Genomic DNA, 22,918 nt, shown 5'->3' on the forward strand with positions numbered 1-22,918 from the left:
CCACCCCTCATAGCCTGGTTCCTCTCTAGGTTTCTTCCTAGGTTCTGGCCTTTGTAGGGAGTTTTTCCTAGCCACCGTGCTTCTACACCTGCATTGCTTGCTGTTTGGGGTTTTAGGTTGGGTTTCTGTACAGCACTTTGTGACATCAGCTGATGTAAGAAGGGCTATATACATACATTTGATCTGGTCTTCTGCAGTTTGACTGCAATAAAAGACCACCTGGAACGCACCCACATGATTGGGGATCAATGAATCAATGGATGAATAGACTACATATCTGGCGGTTTGAAGCACGTCTATAACGTACACATAAGCATATTATTTATTTTATACAAATTTGATCTTTAAATAATGTAGTAGACTTTTGGCCCATGCACATGCGGAGTGTTTTTTTGTCACTTCCTGCCAACTACGTCAGGTAGGTCACTTCCTTGAAGAGTTCTGATTTGAGGATTCGTTGATATCAAATCATGCATCTGCGCAGTACTTCCCAAGACTGCCTTCCCATTAAACTGGCTCTTCCGGTCTCCTCACGATCTCAGCTGTCATTATTATTTGCAAACAAAGATCCCGTGCTCGGATGTTTGCAGCTCCGCCGCCCGTCCACCCCGTTTGTCACTTGAATCGTGCCGTTACCACCGGTTAAAATGGGAGAAAACGGCGACACCGAGATCATAGAGCATCACGTTGACGAGGAGATGGAGAAGAAAAGGATATTATTAAGAAGCCATGGCTCTTCGTTCATGGAGAGTGTTACACCGTCGGAGAGGGATGGACACAGTAGCACGCAGTCTTCCCACAGGCTACTGGCATACAGTGATGCGCTCATCTCAATCATAGCCACTGTTATGGTAGGTAGGTGGGTAGGTAGGTAGGGAGAAGCAGGGACATTTTTAAGAAACTCTGTGGACATAATGTACATTTCTAGCCTGGTAACAGTCTACTAACCATCGAAATCAAATTACATTACTAGAGTGGTTATTTCATAACTCATAAAACCCTCAAAGTTCCAGAATAGGGTGAAAATGGCAGCCATTAGCCATGTTTCCATCCAATTGGTGACAGATTTTCATGCTAATATTTAAACAATACGCATAAAAACAATGAACATTTTCCCACCAGAGATGTTTCCATCAAATGGACCTGTTGTGTGCGTGATGACGTAGTGCACATAACTTTTACGTTTAAATTCCCCATGTACGGAATAATAATAAAATATATAAATGACACCCTATTCTGGAAATTTGACGGTCCCGTGTGGCTCAATTGGTAGAGCATGGTGTTTGCAACGCCAGGGTTGTGGGTTCGATTCCCAAGGGGGACCAGTACGGAGAAGAAAAAAAAACAATGTATGAAATGTATGCATTCACTACTGTAAGTCGCTCTGGATAAGAGCGTCTGCTAAATGACTTAAATGTACATTTGTTTCTATAGCATTTTCAACTCTACTGATGGGTTTTGTCACAAAATGTTGCGTTATTTAGCGAATGTGCCCAGTCTGATCTAGGTAGGTGCGCTATAGCCGACAGATCCGGTGCGGGTAATAGTCCAGCTGGCAGACCAGCGTCGATCATCATGTCACCTGAATAACACCCATGATATTTATTGGAATGGAGCAACAAGCTCATCACCGTGGACTATTTAAAAACATTTTTTCTTTTTATGTTTATCTGTAACTTTGCATTATACAGCCTTCCCTGTGGCTCAGTTGGTAGAGCATGGTGTGTGCAACGCCAGGGTTGTAGGTTCGATTCCCACAGGGTGCCAGTACAAAAATAAATAAAAAAATGCATGAAATGTATGTATTCACTACTGTAAGTCGCTCTGCATAAGAGCTTCTGCTAAATGACTAAAATGTCAAATGTAAATGCATTGTTGGAAAACTACCCCGTAAGTACGCATTTCACTGTTGTGTACGAAGCATGTGACAAATGCAATTTAGATTTAATGTTAGCTATGTATTTGCAGATATTACCTGTTGCACATACAAAGGTCCAAGATAACGAGGTAGGTAAACCTTGTAGTTACGCTATAATATAATATGTAGGCTAATAACGTGATAACATTATATATATACCATAGAATATTTCCAATAATATATTTTGAAAATTGATACAGAAACATCTGATGAAATGCTTAAATAAAAAGTATCTCTGTCTGGTAGGAGTTGAAGGAGAGTCTGCAGGTTCTGCTCACCACCAAGATAGCAGTGTACCTGATGACCTTCCTCATAGTGACCGTAGCATGGGCTGCTCATATCAGGTGAGGTCATAGGTCATGATTTATCATATGCCCTGTTCTTTCTTGTTTTCTTGAGGTAAGCACAAAGTTAGCCTATTTTTGATTGGATAGGTGTAAGCAAAGTTACCACAGGACTCATTTCACCCGTTTAAACTAATTTAGATCGGATAAAGTAAGATGGCGCCGGAGCAGAAGGCAGACGTTTTACGTGCCCTCAACCGTTTTTTTGTTTATCTGCGTAGTTTGTAACTTTTTTGTTTTTGTTTTTTGTAACTTATTTTGTACATAATTTTGCCGCTACCGACTCTTATGACCGAAAATAACTTCTGGACATCAGGAGTGAGATTATTCTCCATGGACTGGTAGGATCATTTTTCTTCTTTCACGACTCTGACGAGCCCGACGCGAAGGATACACCGCTTCCTCGGGAACAGGCCCCGATCCCCGTAATCTGCATAAAGAGGGTCCGGAGGGTGGGCTGCCTCCTGAGAATTCGAAGGCGGTCGAATAAACCCCCACTTCCCTCAATTCTGCTAGCAAACGTGCAATCTTTGGACAATCAACGAGTTACGTGGAAGATTAAACTACCAACGGGACATTAAAAACTGTAACATCTTATGCTTCACGGAGTCGTGGCTGAACGACGACAATATCAACATACAGCTGGCTGGTTATAAGATGTATCGGCAGGATAGAACAGCGGCGTCTGGTAAGACAAGGGGCGGCGGACTATGTATTTTTGTAAGTAACACTATATCTAAGGAAGTCTCGAGCTATTGCTCGCCTGAGGTAGAGTATATTATGATAAGCTGTAGACCACACTAGCTACCGAGAGAGTTTTCATCTGTATTCTTTGTAGCTGTTTACATACCACTTCAGTCAGAGGTTGGCACTAAGACAGCATTGAATGAGCTGTATTCCGCCATAAGCAAACCCAGAGGCGGCGCTCCTAGTAAGCGGGGACTTTAATGCAGGGAAACTTAAATCAGTTTTAGCAAATTTCCATCAGCATGTTAAATGTGCAACCAGAGGGAAAATAACTCTGGACCACCTATATTCTACACACAGAGATGCATACAAAGCTCTCCCTCGCCCTCCATTTGGCAAATCTGACCATAATTCCAAAAGTGGTCAGATGAAGCAGATGCTAAGCTATAGGACTGTTTCGCTAGCTCAGACTGGAAGATGTTCTGGGATTCCTCCGATGGCATTGAGGAGTCAACCACATTAGTCATTGGCTTCATCAATAAATGCATCGATGACGTCATCCCCATAGTGACCGTACGTACATACCCCAACCAGAAGCCATGGATTACAGGTGTCGTATCTTTGGGGCACCATTAAACTGAAGAGATGTTTATCAATTAACTCCCTGTAATTATTATCACGCGATTAAACTGATTAATCGTTTAATTGTAATTAACTAGGAGATCGGGGCACCAAGGAAAATATTCAGATTACAAAGTTATAATTTTCCTAATATTACTTTCCTATATTATAACATTATATATTCATTAATATTAACAATTGATATGCTAATCCTTTGTACATGAACGCTCACTCATTCGGGAACAATTGCAATCAGTGTGTCGTCGGGCTCCTTGTTGGAGAGTTTTTGTCCTGTTGGAGAGTTTTTGTCCCGTTCTCTCTCTCTCTCGGTTAGAATGGATCTTTCAAAGCGACATTCATTAATGTCGTTATAGAATGGATGTTTCGTTGGTCTTCACGTTCAATGATATAATTTACTTAGCTGCAGACTAATAATTAATATCAAAGACTTGTTCTTATTCTGTCGGTCTCGATAGTCTAAAAGTTTAAGCACGTGGTATAGGTAACTTTCAGTAGAGGCATTGGGTGGTCAAACCTTGGCTCTCTCTTCTGAGGTAAGCTGGTCTCAAGAAATTAAATCAGGGTGGGGTTTTATACGTGAACATAGGACCAGGCGTCATGTGACAAGCATGTTCTGGGGGCGTGCCGATGACTGATTTAATCTTTGAACAGAAATACATTCTATCACATTAACATCAGTACATAGAATCTCAATGTATTACAAATAGCTTTATCCTTATTAATACATTTTATACAACCATTTAGATGCAAGTCCCATAGCTGAGGCTATTATATAAACAGTATTATGGTAATATGGCTATATTGTCTCTTCTGAGTATCACAAAATTGTACCAAGCGGACCAGTTCGTAGCTGGATTCTTCACCAATCTTTTATACCTTCTCCAGAACATAAATGTCGTTCGGTTCCCCAATTCTGTGAGTTGGAAGAATTTCCTGTGTCTCTCTATGGCCATGTGGCCGGAGATTCTCCTCTAGAATTTTACCACCCCTTCACACAGGGCCTGGGTGGGGGGAGGTAGGTTGGGGGATGGTGCAAGGGGGAGGGGGTCAACTGTCCTCCCTGTACTCAAAGAGGGCAACGTCATGACACAGGCAACATCTGCACTGAGCTAAAGGGTAGATCTGCCGCTTTCAAGGAGCGGGACTCTAACCCGGAAGCTTATAAGAAATCCCGCTATGCCCTCCAACGAACCATCAAACAGGCAAAGCGTCAATACAGGACTAAGATCGAATCATACTACACCGGCTCTGACGCTCTTCGGATGTGGCTGGGCTTGCAAACCATTACAGACTACAAAGAGATGCACAGCCGAGAGCTGCCCAGTGACACAAGCCTACCAGACGAGCTAAACTACTTCTATGCTTGCTTCGAGGCAAATAACACTGAAACAGGCATGAGATCACCAGCTGCACCGGAAGACTGTGTGATCACGCTCTCCGCAGCCGATATAAGACCTTTAGACAGGTCAACATTCACAAGGCAGCCGAGCATGCGCTGACCAACTGGCAAGTGTCTTCACTGACATTTTCAACCTCTCCCTGTCTGAGTCTGTAATACCAACATGTTTCAAGCAGACCACCATAGTGCCTGTGCCCAAGAACACTAAGGTAACCTGCCTAAATGACTACAGACCTGTAGCACTCATGTCTATAGCCATGAAGTGCTTTGAAAGGCTGGTCAGGGCTCACATCAACACCATCATCCCAGAAACCCTAGACCCACTCCAATTTGCATACCGCCCCAACAGATCCAGATGGTGCAATCTCTAATGCACTCCACAATGCCCTTTCCCACCTGGACAAAAGGAACACCTACGTGAAAATGCTATTCATTGACTTCAGCTCAGTGTTCAACACAATAGTGCCCTCAAAGCTCATCAATAAGCTAAGGACCCTGGGACTAAACACCTCCCTCTGCAACTGGATCCTGGACTTCCTGACGGGCCGCCCCCAGGTGGTAAGGGTAGGTAACAACACATCCCCTACACTGATCCTCAACACAGGGGCCCCTCAGGGGTGTGTGCTCAGCTCCTTCCTCTACTCCCTGTTCACTCATGACTGCACGGCCAGGCATGACTCCAACACTATCATTACATTTGCCGATGACACAACAGTGGTAGGCCTGATCACCGATAACAACAAGACAGCCTATAGGGAGGAGGTCAGAGACCTGGCAGTGTGGTGCCAGGACAACAACCTCTCCCTCAACGTGATCAAGACAAAGGAGATTATTGTGGACTACAGGAAAAAGAGGACCGAGCATGCCCCCATTCTCATCGACAGGGCTGCAGTGGAGCAGGTTGAGAGCTTCAAGTTCCTTGGTGTCCACATCACCAACAAACTATCATGGTCCAAGCACACCAAGACAGTCGTGAAGAGGGCACGACAAAACCTATTCCCCCTTAGGAGACTGAAAAGATTTGGCATGGGTCCTCAGATCCTCAAAAGGTTCTACAGCTGCACCATCACTGCCTGGTATGGCAACTGCTCAGCCTCCGACCGCAAGGCACTACAGAGGGTAGTGCGAACGGCCCAGTACATCACTGGGGCCAAGCTTCCTGCCATCTTGGACCTCTATACCAGGCCATGTCAGAGGAAGGCCCTAAAATTTGTCAGACTCCAGTCACCCAAGTCATAGACTGTTCTCTCCGCTACCACAAGGTAAGCGGTACCGGAGCGCCATGTCTAGGTCCATTAGGCTTCTAGACAGCTTCTACCCCCAAGCCATAAGACTCCTGAACATCTAGTCAAATGGCTACCCAGACTATTTAAGGTCTACACCTGTTGTATTCGGCGCATGTGACTAACATTTGATTTGAGATCTGTGATTACTTCTAGGAAGGAAGGAAGGAAGGAAGGGAGGTAGGAAGCACTGACTGCCATGTTAAGTAATATCATGTTTGGTGACCATTTGGAGATGTACTGATGGTCACGTCTTTCTCTCTGTGTGTTTTTACAGGTTATTTCAAGTCATTGAACGTATTGATGACTGCCTTGCACTTCTCAACCTAGTAAGAACTACTGTTTCTCAACACCACACAACCCTGGACCACACCACACCACACCACCCTGGACCACACCACACAACCCTGGACCACACCACACCACACCACCCTGGACCATACCACACCACACAACCCTGGACCACACCACCCTGGACCATACCACACCACACAACCCTGGACCACACCACCCTGGACCACACCACACCACACCACCCTGGACCACACCACACCACCCTGGACTACACCACACCACACCACCCTGGACTACACCACACCACACCACCCTGGACTACACCACACCACACCACCCTGGACTACACCACACCACACCACCCTGGACTACACCACACCACACCGGACTACACCACACCACCCTGGACCACACTACCCTGGACCACACCACACCACCCTGGACCACACCACCCTGGACCACACCACCCTGGACCACACCACCCTGGACCACACCACACCACCCAACCCTGGACCACACCACACCACCCAACCCTGGACCACACCACACCACCCAACCCTGGACCACACCACACCACCCAACCCTGGACCACACCACACCACCCAACCCTGGACCACACCACCCAACCCTGGACCACACCACCCAACCCTGGACCATACCACACCACACAACCCTGGACCATACCACACCACACAACCCTAGACCACACCACACCACACAACCCTAGACCACACCACACCACACAACCCTAGACCACACCACACAACCCTAGACCACACCACACCACACAACCCTAGACCACACCACACCACACAACCCTAGACCACACCACACAACCCTGGACCACACCACACAACCCTGGACCACACCACACAACCATGGACCACACCACACCACCCTGGACCACACCACACCACCCTGGACCACACCACCCTGGACCACCCTAGACCACACCACACAACCCTGGACCACACCACACAACCCTGGACCACAACACATAAAGGCTCAATTTGCCCCCCTTATATGGTGTGCCCACTTTGGGACATGAACCATCAGGATATAGCATCAAAGCACTGGGCCAGTTAGTCAGGATATAACATCAAAGCACTGGGCCAGTTAGTCAGGATATAGCATCAAAGCACTGGGCCAGTTAGTTAGGATATAACATCAAAGCACTGGGCCAGTTAGTCAGGATATAGCATCAAAGCACCGGGCCAGTTAGTCAGGATATAGCATCAAAGCACCGGGCCAGTTAGTTAGGATATAACATCAAAGCACTGGGCCAGTTAGTCAGGATATAACATCAAACCACTGGGCCAGTTAGTCAGGATATAGCATCAAAGCACTGGGCCAGTTAGTCAGGATATAGCATCAAAGCACCGGGCCAGTTGGTCAGGATATAAAACCAATGCACCGGGCCAGTTAGTCAGGATATAACATCAAAGCACCGGGCCAGTTGGTCAGGATATAACATCAAAGCACCGGGCCAGTTAGTCAGGATATAACATCAAAGCACCGGGCCAGTTGGTCAGGATATAACATCAAAGCACCAGGCCAGTTGGTCAGGATAAAACATCAAAGCACCAGGCCAGTTGGTCAGGATATAACATCAAAGCACTGGGCCAGTTAGTCAGGATATAACATCAAACCACTGGGCCAGTTGGTCAGGATATAGCATCAAAGCACTGGGCCAGTTAGTCAGGATATAGCATCAAACCACTGGGCCATTTGGTCAGGATATAGGACATGTCCTTAAATGAACTCACTAAAACAGTTTCACTTCTGTCATTGTCACGGTGGTATGATTCACCATGTAGTGAAGCCATGTGTTTTACTGTGGTCAACGTTCTAAACCTTCCCCTTTTTCTCTTCTAGGCTTGTATGATGTTGATCACCTTTCTACCATACACAGTGAGTCTGAATCATGTTAGATCAGTCAGTCAGTGGGATGTGAACTTTACACTGATTTACTGATAGGGCCAGTATCACAATATTTTGTCCATGGCAACAAAAAAAATGAAAACATGAAGCAGACCAAAACTCCTTGGTCCTTTTATAAAGCTGCTGTATGTAATATATTGTTTGTATATATAGCCTGGATAATAAATACATGTAACTCTGGATACCAGCGTGTTTGCTACCAACATTAAGGCCGTTTTTCCTAAACAAGTTAAATCTGCTTTGTGTTTTGTATCGCGATACTGGTATGGTCCTGGTCCTGTTGACTGGCTGGTATGGTCCCTGCCCTGTTGACTGGCTGGTATGGTCCCGGTCCTGTTGACTGGCTGGTATGGTCCCGGCCCTACTGACTGGCTGGTATGGTCCCGGCCTTGTTGACTGGCTGGTATGGTCCCGGTCCTGTTGACTGGCTGGTATGGTCCCGGTCCTGTTGACTGGCTGGTATGGTCCCGGCCCTGTTGACTGGCTGGTATGGTCCCGGCCCTGTTGACTGGCTGGTATGGTCCCGGCCCTGTTGACTGGCTGGTATGGTCCCGGCCCTGTTGACTGGCTGGTATGGTCCCGGCCCTGTTGACTGGCTGGTATGGTTCCCGGCCCTACTGACTGACTGGTTGACTGGCTGGTATGGTTCCCGGCCCTACTGACTGACTGGTTGACTGGCTGGTATGGTCCCGGCCCTACTGACTGACTGGTTGACTGGCTGGTATGGTCCCGGCCCTACTGACTGACTGGTTGACTGGCTGGTATGGTCCCGGCCCTACTGACTGACTGGTTGACTGGCTGGCTGGCTGACTGACTGGTAGGAAATGTGTCATCAGAGATGAAATGGGGAGTTGCTGTCTGAACTTGTCCAATAAGAACACAGTCCCTTTCACACACCATCTGTTTCCTCTGCAGTTCTCCCTCATGGCAACGTTTCCTGAGAACATCTTGGGAATCCTCCTGTTCTGTGCCTGCGTCATGGTGTTAGGCTTCATTCAGGTGAGGATACGGTGTGTGTGTGTGTGTGTGTGTGTGTGTGTGTGTGTGAAATTTCTTAACTCACAACCTTCCGCATCATTACATGTTGTTTTTCTTGGTGTAATTACACAGTAAAACTATAGTTGAATCCCTCCCTCTCTACTTCCTTCCCTCTACTTCCTTCCCCCCATCCCTCTACTTCCTTCTACTTCCCTCCCCCACTTCCCTCTACTTCCTTCCCTCTACTTCCTTCCCTCTACTTCATTTCCTCTACTTCCTTCCCCCATCCCTCTACTTCCCTTCCCTCTACTTCCCTCTTCTTCCCTCCTTCCCTCTACTCCCTCTCTACTTCCCTACTTCCCTCTACTTCCCTTCCCTCTACTTCCCTCTACTTCCCTCCCCCCTTCCCTCTACTTCCCTCTACTTCCTTCCCTCTACTTCCTTCCCCCCATCCCTCTACTTCCCTTCCCTCTACTCCCTCTCTACTTCCCTACTTCCCTCTACTTCCCTTCCCTCTACTTCCCTCCCCCCTTCCCTCTACTTCCCTCTACTTCCTTCCCTCTACTTCCTTTCCCTCTACTCCCTCTCTACTTCCCTACTTCCCTCTACTTCCCTCCCCTCCTTCCCTCTACTTCTTCCCTCTACTTCCCTCCCTCCCCTCTACTCCATCCCTCCCTCTACTCCATCCCTCCCTCTACTCCCTCCCTCCCTCTCTACTTCCCTCCTTCCCTCTACTTCCCTCTACTCCCTCCCTCCCTCTCTACTTCCCTCCCCCCTCCTCTACTTCCCTCCCCTCCCTCCCTCTCTACTTCCCTCCCTCCCCAGGCTGTTATAGTGGTGTACGGCTTCAGCCGTCCGTTCCTGCTCAACGACCAGATCCAGGTGTCGGAGAACCAGGTGTTCTATAAACATCACATCCTGAAGGTCATCATGAGGGTCCCCATCATGTGCTTCTTTGCTAGTATCTTCTCATTCATCTTCTTCCAGATGGTAAGTTAGTCCTTTTCTTCTCTCATCCTCTTTTTGTTTTCTCCGCTTCTCCCTTTTCCTCTTCTCTCCTCTGGGACTAAGAAGTGAGGTGTGTGTGTGTGTGTAGGGCAGTATTGTTACAACTATTGCCCCAGTGAGGTATGCAGGACATTATTGTTACAACTATTGCCCCAGTGAGGTATGCAGGGCAGTATTGTTAGAACTATTGCCCCAGTGAGGTATGCAGGGCAGTATTGTTAGAACTATTGCCCCAGTGAGGTATGCAGGACAGTATTGTTAGAACTATTGCCCCAGTGAGGTATGCAGGACAGTATTGTTAGAACTATTGCCCCAGTGAGGTATGCAGGACAGTATTGTTAGAACTATTGCCCCAGTGAGGTATGCAGGGCAGTATTGTTAGAACTATTGCCCCAGTGAGGTATGCAGGGCAGTATTGTTAGAACTATTGCCCCAGTGAGGTATGCAGGGCAGTATTGTTAGAACTATTGCCCCAGTGAGGTATGCAGGACAGTATTGTTAGAACTATTGCCCCAGTGAGGTGTGCAGGGCAGTATTGTTAGAACTATTGCCCCAGTTTTTGCCCAGTGGGATATCTGTTTTGTATATCTTTTATCAATGTTTTTGTACAGTCTGCTTGTGAACTGTTTATAAACATTAATTTAGTAATAATTCAATCAAATCAGTCTTAGCCTCTTGAAACAAGATGTTCTCTTCAGTCCCATGTCATACCAACGTTCTCCCGTTGTCTTTCAGTCCCATGTCATACCAACGTTCTCCCGTTGTCTTTCAGTCCCATGTCATACCAACGTTCTCCCGTTGTCTTTCAGTCCCATGTCATACCAACGTTCTCCCGTTGTCTTTCAGTCCCATGTCATACCAACGTTCTCCCGTTGTCTTTCAGTCCCATGTCATACCAACGTTCTCCCGTTGTCTTTCAGTCCCATGTCATACCAACGTTCTCCCGTTGTCTTTCAGTCCCATGTCATACCAACGTTCTCCCGTTGTCTTTCAGTCCCATGTCATACCAACGTTCTCCCGTTGTCTTTCAGTCCCATGTCATACCAACGTTCTCCCGTTGTCTTTCAGTCCCATGTCATACCAACGTTCTCCCGTTGTCTTTCAGTCCTATGTGATCCTAGCCATCGTAATCTTCCTGCCTTACATCTCCCAGTCTCTAAAATGGTGCCGCAGCAAAGCTATCGGTGAGTATGTTCTACATGGATGCTAATTGCTACGTTTAGGTTGAAATAAGGTTGAGATTCTTTATTATTTAGATTGTCTGTCTAATGTTGGGTATAAACAAATAACCTAACAGTACATTGAGGTTGAAGAAAAGACTTTAACTACCATAATATCATAATATATTTCATTTGTAAGTTGAAGAGATCTGTTGTATAGATGTATAGATGTATAGATGTATAAATGTATAGAAGGTCCCAGACTGATGTTCTATACCTGTGTGTTACGTTGACTTTACTTTTGTATGTGGACACCCCTTCAAATGAGTTGTTTCGGCTATTTCAGCCACACCCAGTTGCTGACAGGTGTATAAAATATAGCACACAGCCATGCAATCTCCATAGGGAAAAACATTGGCAGTAGAATGGCCTTACTGAAGAGCTCCGTGACTTTCAATGTGGCACCGTCATAGGATGCCACCTTTCCAACAAGTCAGTTCGTCAGATTTCTGCCCTGCTAAAGCTGCCCCCAGTCAACTGAAATGGGTTTCCATGGCCGAGCAGCCGCACACAAGCCTAAGATCACCATGTGCAATGCCAAGCGTCGGCTGGAGTGGTGTAAAGCTCACAGCCATTGGACTCTGGAGCAGTGGAAACACGTTCTCTGGAGTGATGAATCACGCTTCACCATCTGGCAGTCCGACGGATTAATCTCGGTTTGGGGGATGCCAGGAGAACACTACCTGCCCCAATACATAGTGCTAACTGTAAAGTTTGGTGGAGGAGGAATAATGGTCTGGGGTTGTTTTTCATGGTTTGGGCCCCTTAGTTCCAGTGAAGGTAAATCTTAACACTACAGCATACAATGACATTCTAGACAATTCTGTGCTTCCAACTTTGTGGCAACAGTTTGGGGAAGGCCCTTTCCTGTTTCAATATGACAATGCCCCCGTGCACAAAGGTAGATCCATACAGAAACGGTTTGTCGAGATCAGTCTGGAGGAACTTGATTGGCCTGCACAGACCCTGACCTAAACCCCATCGGAATGAATTGGAACGCCTACTGCGAGCCAGGCCTAATCACCCAACATCACTAACGCTCGTGTCTGAATAGAAGCAAATCCCCACAGCAATGTTCCAACATCTAGTGGAAAGCCTTCCCAGAAGAGTGGAGGCTGTTATAGCAGAAAAGGGGGGGAACCAACTCCATGTTAATTCCGGTGATTTTAGAATGAGATGTTCGACGAGCAGGTGTCCACATACTTTTGGTCATGTAGAGTATGTTGATGTGCTTTTTACCTCTCAGGCCAGGTGGAGGAGACGCCAGATTCCATGATGTTTTATACGTACCATCCAAACGAACCCCTCAGCAAGGAGAGGGTGGAGGCCTTCAGCGATGGCGTGTTCGCCATCGTAGCTACTCTTCTCATCTTAGACATATGGTTAGTGTTTCTGTTTGGGGCGTGTGCGCGCGGGCAGGCAGACGAAGATCAATAGTTGTTGTAATGAAATGATGCTAATTTGTAAATGATCATCTCTTTTTCCAGTGAGGACAATGTGCCTGACCCAGTGATGGTCCAGAAACAATATGGTGGGAGTCTGGTGGCTGCCCTGCAGAACTACGGTCCAGAATACCTGGCCTACTTCGGCTCCTTCGCTACTGTGGCTCTCCTCTGGTTTGTCCATCACTCTCTCTTCCTTCACGTCACCAGGTAATATAGAACAAATTCAATCCAATTAAATGTACAGTTTAAAAAAAAAAAATGTTTTACATCTGCAGTTGTCAGGTTAAAGGCAAAGAAAATGAGTGTATTGTACATTAGAATTATACTGTTGTGTATTTGGGGAAAGTTTTACACACAGTGACTGTGACCTACCTCTGTCTCTCTCTTTTCACCCAGGACCACTCGTTTCATGGGCCTCCTCAACACCTTCTCTCTGGCCTTCGTAGGGGGCCTACCCTTGGCCTACCAGCTGACCCACGAGTTTCCCCGTAACTCCCGCAACGAACTGGAGGCCATCCAGATCAGCTGCGTCATCATCTTCTTTGCCGGCGTCTTCCAGCTAGCCATCTGGGTGGCAGCGCTGTTCAGCGAACGCGAGACGCTACACCCGTATGTGCGTTACGGCGGCCGCGAGCACGCCTTCATGTTGGCCAAGTTGGCGCTGTACCCGTGCGTGGCCCTGGGGACTTTCTTCCTCACTTGTATTCTCAGTAAGTTCAGCGCGTCTATTTTCCACCTGATGGAGATTACGGTGCCGTTTGCTTTCCTGTTGCTGAGGCTGCTGGTCAGAGGCGGGCTGGCGCTGCTGCGGCTCATATTCTGCCCTGATGGGCCGGAGACGAGGAGCGCTCTGGAGGAAGAGGAGGAAGAGGAGGCTAGGATGCCCTTCAATACCATGATCACTTAGTGGTTGTCGTTTGCTCTGGGTCTGTATTCACAAACGTTGCAGAGTAGGAGTGCTGATCTCGGCTCAGTTTTGACGTTTATATCATAATGTGTGTATATAATGAATAAGATTATATGGACAAGCGGGTACCTGATCCTAGATCGGCTTTGTGAATACAGGCTCTGGACTGGGGACGTGGTCTGTCGGACAGATGTACAGTAGCTACAGCTGGTCTTGACCCTCTGAAGGGAACGTTTGAGGTTGATTCCATTTGAACTGCACATTCAGTTTGTATTGATGAGTAATTTTCTTTTCAAATTGGTTACGTAAGTCAAGTTTAAATGTCAAGTGAAATGGAATGGAATTGGTCCCACGGTAAGGTGGTAGTTAAGGGAAATGGCACTGAGCCAGAGAAGTGGACAGTACAACCAATGTAATTGACAGCCCTCCATTTTATAATTTATAATCTGACATCTTGAATAATGGTTTATTGTTTACCGTTGAGAATCTAGTCTGTTTGTGCCAACATTATACTCCAAACATGTTTGGCATGACAAGGCACAGGGGTCGTGTTAAGAGTTCAGAAATCTGCATTTTAAACCATTTCAATAGAGTGATCAGGGGCGTGCAGCTATAGTTTTCCTTCACAGTAAATACATTAGTCCAACACATTAACAAAATAGCTTCATTTTCATCAGATGACAACAGAAGGTGCAAATGCTATTTGGCTGGCACTCAAGTAAATGAGTTTACAATGAAAAAGCAAGGTATTTGTTTTTGCTAAAACGACGCATAGCCATCAGATTTCAGTAGAATGTAACCAGCTCCTAATGTTTTTTTCTTAAAGTTAATCATTGTACCGGAGAAAAGTACTGGAGGAAAGTAGCTACACAGTCAGAGCTCTTGTCTTCTGATAAAATTGCCCTTTTGTGAATTCTCATCCAAGTAGAGAAGTGCAACTGAAGGACAAAATGAGACAATAAGTAGCATTTTAGAACTGCGTTTCCCAAAACGCAACAAGATATTTCTCATTAAAAATGATATCTTTTTTTAAAGTCAGTTTAGAACAAATTCTTATTTACTCATGCGTTTTAAAATAAAATAAAATGTTGGTGGGGGGGCCGTGGTGAACAACGCAGAATTCTGCATTAACGTGACCCCTGAAGCAAAGCAGTGAAATGTTAACAGACTGAATTTCAGGCTAGTTCATTTTGGGGGGCGGGGGGGGGGGTTTCATTCATTCTGAATATTCATGTCCACTTCCCAACATGCAGATAACATGGAAGTCCTCATGTGTACTGCCCGTCCAACATTCACTCACTGCTCATATTGACCGAGTTTAATCACTGTGTAGAAATTCTACAAATAGTTTTTTTCTTCTTTTCTATAACATGAAACAGTGAGTGAGCAGCATGAATCTGACCAACAGGGTAACTTTACTTTTTTCCCGTTCAGAATACTATAATAACCGTCCAAACAGGATTGTAATTCACAATGTGTTGGGTCAGCTCATAATATTAATATTGCCCTTCTTATTTTACACAATGCAAAAACCTATGCTGGGCATTCACTACAATACTTCTAAAATCTGAACTTGGCTCACATTTTCCGATAAAAAAAAAAAATCCCTTGTCATAAATATTGAATTCCGCCCCTGTTCACCCCTAGGACGTGGGTGTTCACATTACACCGTGATTCTCTAGTTGATCCTGTCCGGTGTTTTATCCGTTGTCATAGAAAAACATGTCATAACACAAACAGCTGATTTTATTGGAGTGCAGAAATCGATGGAGGCGCAGAATATGGACTTTATTAAATAAAGACATTAAATTGATAGGAAGGCAGATGTAATATTGTTGGAGTTCATTTTGCATGGCCCCGGTGCGTGGAGATTTCACGTTAAGGACCAACGGAACGGTCTAAAAAAAAAATGATGAAACGCTGTTCATCGGGTCATGTAACACCAACTCATTTAAAAAAGGCAGCTGTGTTTTCTCCCCAGCTCCACCAAATCAGGCTCCCCGTCACCTCGGTCCACACCGGGCGTGTTGTTGCGTTCCTCTTCACCGTCTCTTTAGGTCTCACACGCGGCGTTCTCATTAGCATCAGACATTGTCCATCGCGTCGTAGCACTGCTCATATACTACAAGATGCACGACCAACATTTTTTTTTTTAAGACATGTCAGAAAATTAAATCGGGATAGCCGACAAAAAAGGTCTGGGGAACTGAACAGCCAACATCCGTTGTGTCCTTGACCTCTCAAACGACGAGAATCCCCGACGTACTGATGATCCTAGCCCAAGTTCATAGGATTAGCTTTCTTTCTGCTCAGGAGAAGTTACATTTATTTGATTTACATTTTTAAATGAAGTTAAAAAAAAGTGTTTCAGTTGTGAATAGCTATTCTCATCTGTCCAGACAATATGTTTTACTCCTTAGACTAGATTCATTTCACATTACTGGGCCATGTAAAATCAAACCATAGTATGACACAATGAAATGACCAAGACATGGTTGCAGACAGTGATTTATTTACAATAGATGTGCAATGTTACATTATATTGAAATGTAAAACTTTTTTTTTTTCTTTGCAATATTCTGAATGTGACATTTCTTTCCCTATAAAACGGTCAGTGGTCACGGTTATTGCTGCAATACTGTTTTGTTGTTGATGTTGAAAAAGCACTTTAATTCAGAATGCTTCAAGTGTTGTCTGCTTTAGAGCTCAAAAAAAGGAATCAAATGTTCTCTTTATGCAAGACATTAGTTCTGGGTTATTGGTCAGCTGCTTGAAGTTCTGGGTCCATGCGTGTTTAAAATGAGGAGCTGAAACGGAACGAGAAGCTTCACCCAGCTCTCTTTGCAAGCTACTGCTGCTCGTTTTCTCCATTTCCTTCCCGACAAATTCTACAGTACCAGTTACGTTTACGTAGATCTGTCCCAAGAGATTAAGCTTTATAAGTGCTGTGTCAATCACTGCTAACACTGCAAGTCCGTTTTAAAATCAATAAACTGCTTTAAAAAGGCTCACTGTCTTTTTTATTTTATATTGTAAAATAACATACTGATCTTGCATTGATCCAGGATCAGCACTCGTCCTCACTTAGAATACAGGCCCTGAGTTCTACACCAAACCAGTTCAGGATTTTTTTTTGGCTTCCTTGAGAGTTTAACTGGTGAAAATATATCTTCATGAATTCAGATTCTCAAGAGACAGACAAACAAACCAAGAGATGTATATTTTTGTAAAGGGGGGGGGGGATGATTTATTCACCTCCATACAGAATATAGCATCAATGTTCCTAATCATATCAACACTGTGTGTGTAATGAAATTCTTGTATGTGTATATATATTATCTTAACTCTTTCACAATACAATGTCAACTTTTCAATCTTACCCCACTTCAAAAAGCTATAGATTTATTAGAAAGCAATTCTGCATAAGCAATCAAAATAAACAAAAATAGTCAAGATAATTCAAAAGTTAAAAATACTTTTTTGCAATTGCATAATACCTGGTATTTAGGTTATCGGACTTGCACTTTAGGTCGTGTTCATTGCAATACTACCGTGTTGCCAACAGTTATAGGCTTAGATATGATCACAACATTATAACCAAAACAACAACTTAAACCTCATTTGAACTGAAGCCATTTCACAGCTTAGAAAGTCTCAAACTCGACCACGTCTTTACTTTGGATAGCGCCACTTTTGGTCGTACTGGGTTGTATTGAACACCACATGCTGTACACTCTTTAAGGTGGCGCTACCTAGAACCATAAAAGGGTTCTTCAAATTGTCCCCCATAGGAGAACCATCTGAAAATAACACTTTCCTTTCATTAATGCAATGCTCTACGTGTTAGTACCTTTTGCACCACCAAAGGGTTCTCGTATGGGGCCAAACCAAGAACTCTTTATTTCTAAAGAGTGTATCATCCATGTACGTCAAGTTCCTGTGTTTTAATAAGCGAGTGGACAGTTAAACTTCCATACAGAAACATCTGTAAATCTAATCCCAAGGAGGAACCAATAGAGAGAGAAGCCGTTTGGCCATGGGGAGGGCTTTAGAAGTGACACCACAATTCTACAGTACAGAACTAGTCCACAAATCCACAGAAGAGAGCGGTTATTTCAATATGGGAAAGAAGCACAAAATGTATCTGGAGGAAATAAATGCATACAAACCCAAAGTAAGTCATTGTTTCAGACTGTGCTTTGGTAAATGTTTCTGGAAGTATCTATCTGCTAATCAGAACAGATCAAGGGTTGGATTCAATCAAAAGACACAGAATGGATTTTTTTTTCTCTCCAGTGCAACAAAAAAGAGTTTGTTTTCGGATAATTTTTCGACCAGTAAACGTTGTTTATCAATCACGACTTTCATGTTTCGCAAGGTGGTAATGTTTTTCCACAGTGCAGATTTTCCTGTACTGGTGTTTGATTGAATACCAGCCCAACACAGAAATCCCATCCATATGCCTTTTTAGATTCAAATCAACCACATGTCTGAAAGATACAGCTACTCTTCTGAATATAATATACTTTATATACACTCAGTTTCCGGTTTATTAGGTACACCCATCTAGTACCAGGTTGGACTCCTTTGCTTCCAGAACAGTCTGAATTATTCAGGGCATGGAAACATTGCTCAAATTGGTATCAAGGGACCTGCGTGTGTCAGGAAAACGTTCCCTACATCAACACCAGCCTGTTCCATTGACAACAGGCAGGATGGGGCCACGGACTCATGCTGCTTATGCTAAATCCTGACTCTGCCGTCAGCATGATGCAAAAGGAACTGGGATTCGTCAGACCAGACAATGTTTTTCCACTCCTTTATTGTCCAGTGTTGGTGATCTCATGTCCACTGGAGCCTCTTCTTGTTTTTAGCTGATAAGAGTGGAACCCGGTCCGACGAGTTGTGCGTTCCAAGATGCCGTTCTGCACACCACTGTTGTACTGCGCAGTTATTCGCCTGTTTGTGGCCCGCCTGTTACCGTGCACGATTCTTGCCATTCTCCTTCGACCTCTCTCTTCAACAAGCTATTTTCGCCCACAGGACTGCTGCTGACTGTCGTGAGGTGAAGAGCCCAGTAGGCCGGCCGTTTCTGAGATACTGGAACCGACGATCATACCACGCTTAGTCACTTAGGTCACCATTCTAACGTTCAATGGAACAGTAACTGAATGTCTCGATGCCTGTCTGCCTGTTTTATACAGCAGGCCATGTGACTCACTGTCTGTAGGAGCAAAGCATTTATGTGTACCTAATAAACTGAATGTATGCGTGTACACACACAGGCACACTGTAATTCGCCTCACACTGCAATCATAACATGAAATGTTACCAAAATATCTTGAATTCTCAATACTAACCCCTTTAAAGAACAATACAACAAATAAGTAGACTTCTAAAATATTATTTTTTACAAATTTTACAAAAGATCAAGTCTGGTAAGAAAAATAATAGGAATATTGGAACTGTTGAATGGTTCAGGTCAGCTGAAGAGAGATGGGCAATCAACTATATGTCCCCCACCCAAAAAGATATGTACACAGTGTATGCTGGTTGCTATAGTTGCCAAATTCCGGTAACTTTCCCCAAATTCCCAGAAATCCTGGTTGGACGATATCGGATTTCTTGCTTATTCCCTCCCGATTTTGGGGAATATTACAACTAGGATTTTGGGAAATTTAGCAAATTATTTTTGAAAATTACTGTAATTTTTCTGCGTTTGTTTACAGTGATCCATACCTACAGCAATGCACTACCAGTCAAAAGTTTGGACACACCTACTCATTTAAGGGTTTTTCATTATTTTACAATTTTCTACATTGAAAAATAACAGTGAAGACAAACTATGAAATAACAAATATGGAATCATGTAGTAACCAAAATATATTTTATTTTAGATTCTTCAAAGTAGCCACTCTTTGCTTTGATGACTGATTTGCACACTCTTGGTATTCTTTCACCTGGAATGCTTTTCAAACAGTGTTGGAGTTCCCACATATGCTGAGCACTTGTTGGCGGCTGCTTTTCCTTCACTCTGCGGTCCGACTCATCCCAAACCATCTCAACTGGGTTGAGGTCAGGTGATTGTGGAGGCCAGGTCATCGGATGCAGCACTCCATCGCTCTCTTTCTTGGTCAAATAGCCCTTACACAGCCTGGAGGTGTGTTGGCTCATTGTCCTGTTGAAAAACAAAAGATCATCCCATCTGGTTTGGGCTTAGTGGGACTGTATCGCTGCAGAATGCTGTGGTAGCCATGCTGGTTAAGTCCGCCTTGAATTCTAAATAAATCACAGATTGTGTCACCAGCAAAGCACCATCACACCTCCTCCTCCATGCTTCACGGTGAGAACCACACATGCAGAGATCATCCGTTCACCTACTCTGCGTCTCACAAAGACACGGTGGTTGGAAACAAAAATGGAAAATTTGGACCAAAGGACAGATTTCCACCGGTCTAATGTCCATTGCTCTTGTTTCTTGGCCCAAGCAAGTCTCTTCTTCTTATTGGTGTGCTTCTGTAGTGTGTTTTTTGCAGCAATTCGACCATGAAGGCCTGATTCACGCAGTCTCCTCTGAACAGTTGACTGCACTTGAAGAAATTTTCAAAGTACTCAATGTTCCGGATTGACTGACCTTCATGTCTTAAAGTAATCTGCCCCTGAACAAGGCAGTTAACCCACTGTTCCTAGGCCGTCATTGAAAATAAGAATTTGTTCTTAACTGACTTGCCTAGTCAGTTAAGGCAAAAGGCAAAATAAAGGCAAAATAATAAATAAAAATTATAAAAATAATGGACTGTTGTTTCTCTTTGCTCATTTGAGCTGTTCTTGCCATAATATGGACTTGGTCTTTTAGCAAATAGGGATATCTTCTGTATACCAACCCTTCCTTGTCACAACAAATTAACTTTCAACAAAGCACACCTATTAATTGAAATGCATTCCAGGTGACTACCTCATGAAGCTGGTTGAGAGAATGCCAATAGTGTGCAAAGCTGTCAAGGCAAAACGGTGTCAACTTTGAAGAATCTCAAATATAAATTATATTTGGATTTGTTTAACACATTTTTGGTTACTGTGTTATTTCATATATTTGATGTCTTCACTATTATTCTACAATGTAGAACAAGAGTAAAAAAATTAAGAAAAACCCTTGAATGAGTAGGTGTGTCTAAACTTCTGACTGGTACTGTATCTATAGCATGAGGTCAAGTTCCAATACCTAACAGTAGGTCAATCTAGAAACTAAAACTAGTTCAGAAGAAAAACAGCTTATTTCAGCTGTAATGAACGACAGGACATAGGAACATGCTTAAAATGTTTTACATCGTATATGTTATGTTGACGTAAAGACCATCATCTGTGATATAGACATGTACATACTATTATTAAATAAACACCATGCCCAAGTCAAGTGTGTTTAGTATCTTCAACATGTTGGGGCAGCCTACATAAGTCCAAAAAACATATTCATTAGTGCACGCCGTAGCAAAACGTTACGCAACGGAAGAAACAGACGTTTCTTATTGGACAAATTCAGGTCAGTTACCCTCCCTGTTTCGGTCCGTTTTCTTGGGTTTGGTGTCTAGTGACTAAGACCCTGCTGTTGATCCAAGCCAACACTTAAAGACACCATCCCAGGAAAAGCCGGTATCCTGGTTCTGTAAGATGTGCCCTGTGTCTTCCTTCAGTTCGGCTAAAATCACTGTAATAATCTCCATCCATCCACAGGGTGACCGCCAGTCACTGTCCCCTACAGTACTGTTATGAAACAAACCATATGCGTTCTTAACTAGGATCCATTTTGTTTCTTCAGAGCAACGCAGCCTTTATTTAGTCTTTAAAATGTTGCTGCTGCTAGTTAGCTTGGTAGCATTACATTGGCTCACTGTAGTTTGTTGGTGTAGGTGCTCGTGCAGGTCCCAGTGGTACATGTGAAGTCCCCGAAAGTATTGTTGTTATTTGTAAAAGGTAACTTCCTGTTGCTAGGAGTAACACCTTAGATCACATTAATGAGGACTGGTTAAAAGAACAAGAAAAACAGTCGCTGAGCAGAAGAGTTTCTAGAAGAAGGTAGAAATCACCCCAAAAGATCATTGCTATGGTGTGTGGTCATCCACATCCCCTCCCAAAATGGCTGCTGTGCCATTCCCCCCCCCCCTTACTTGACATAGATCCAGAAAAACTAGATGTGTAAATCTAGTAACACACAAGCAGCCTTAGACAATTTCTCTCTCTCGCTCTCTCTGTGTGTGTGTGTGTGTGTGTGTGTGTCTGTGTCTGTGCTACATGGCAGCAGGGGGCAGTATTCCCCGGTCTCTCAGGCGGTCTCTCATGGTGTTAAAGATACTGAGCTGCTGCTCTGGCTGCAGGACCAACAGCTGCTGTAACACCTTGCTGGGGTTGGGACCCCTGGAACACAGACATTACATATCATTAATGCTTTTTGAAGTCAGTTTGATTCCGAAAAATAAATAAAATCACAATTTATATTTAAATAACTTTTGGCAAACATTCAATGCTGTAACACAGAATAAAATAAAAGTCCCATCATGCTATAGTGACTGACCCATTACTGATTATCACTTATTAACCATCATTTATTCACATGACTTTACTTTGGTTAGGTGAAAGTGACGACCCTTACCTGATGAAGCTGGCTAGGTGAAAGTGACGACCCTTACCTGATGAAGCTGGCTAGGTGAAAGTGACGACCCTTACCTGATGAAGCTGGCTAGGTGAAAGTAACGACCCTTACCTGATGAAGCTGGCTAGGTGAAAGTGACGACCCTTACCTGATGAAGCTGGCTAGGTGAAAGTGACGACCCTTACCTGATGAAGCTGGCTAGGTG

At 44.3% G+C, this 22,918-nt stretch overlaps 2 protein-coding genes across 3 annotated transcripts in view; one reads left to right on the forward strand and one right to left on the reverse strand.

The window, feature by feature from the left end:
* Positions 1-495: 495 nt before the first annotated feature.
* tmem175 (transmembrane protein 175) lies at positions 496-17,074 on the forward strand. The gene is made up of 11 exons (XM_014143498.3): positions 496-851; positions 1,969-2,007; positions 2,165-2,262; positions 6,551-6,602; positions 8,443-8,478; positions 9,424-9,507; positions 10,312-10,476; positions 11,600-11,678; positions 12,961-13,096; positions 13,202-13,366; positions 13,556-17,074. Exons 1-11 carry the CDS (start codon positions 648-650, stop codon positions 14,064-14,066), a joined length of 1,569 nt encoding a protein of 522 aa, XP_013998973.1. The 5' UTR covers positions 496-647; the 3' UTR covers positions 14,067-17,074.
* Positions 17,075-17,447: 373 nt separating this feature from the next.
* Positions 17,448-22,918, reverse strand: part of LOC106570914 (phosphatidate cytidylyltransferase 2) — a 35,380-nt gene continuing 29,909 nt past the window's right edge. For both annotated transcript variants that reach the window (XM_045695417.2, XM_045695415.2), the window contains one exon: positions 17,448-22,478. In XM_045695417.2, the coding sequence (XP_045551373.1) occupies positions 22,352-22,478 (127 nt within the window). In that variant the 3' untranslated portion in view covers positions 17,448-22,351. The remainder of the gene's footprint in view (positions 22,479-22,918) is intronic.

The sequence above is a fragment of the Salmo salar genome, chromosome 15 (assembly GCF_965601325.2).
Source record: "Salmo salar chromosome 15, fSalSal1, whole genome shotgun sequence".
In the NCBI taxonomy this organism is placed as follows: domain Eukaryota; kingdom Metazoa; phylum Chordata; class Actinopteri; order Salmoniformes; family Salmonidae; genus Salmo; species Salmo salar.

Bases quoted from the DNA above. Each gene is read 5' to 3' on its own strand.
- tmem175 (XM_014143498.3), top strand. From the start codon at position 648: ATGGGAGAAAACGGCGACACCGAGATCATAGAGCATCACGTTGACGAG. The intron at 8,479-9,423 runs GTGAGTCTGAAT...TTTCCTCTGCAG, and splicing joins TCACCTTTCTACCATACACA to TTCTCCCTCATGGCAACGTT. The intron at 11,679-12,960 runs GTGAGTATGTTC...TTTACCTCTCAG, and splicing joins GTGCCGCAGCAAAGCTATCG to GCCAGGTGGAGGAGACGCCA.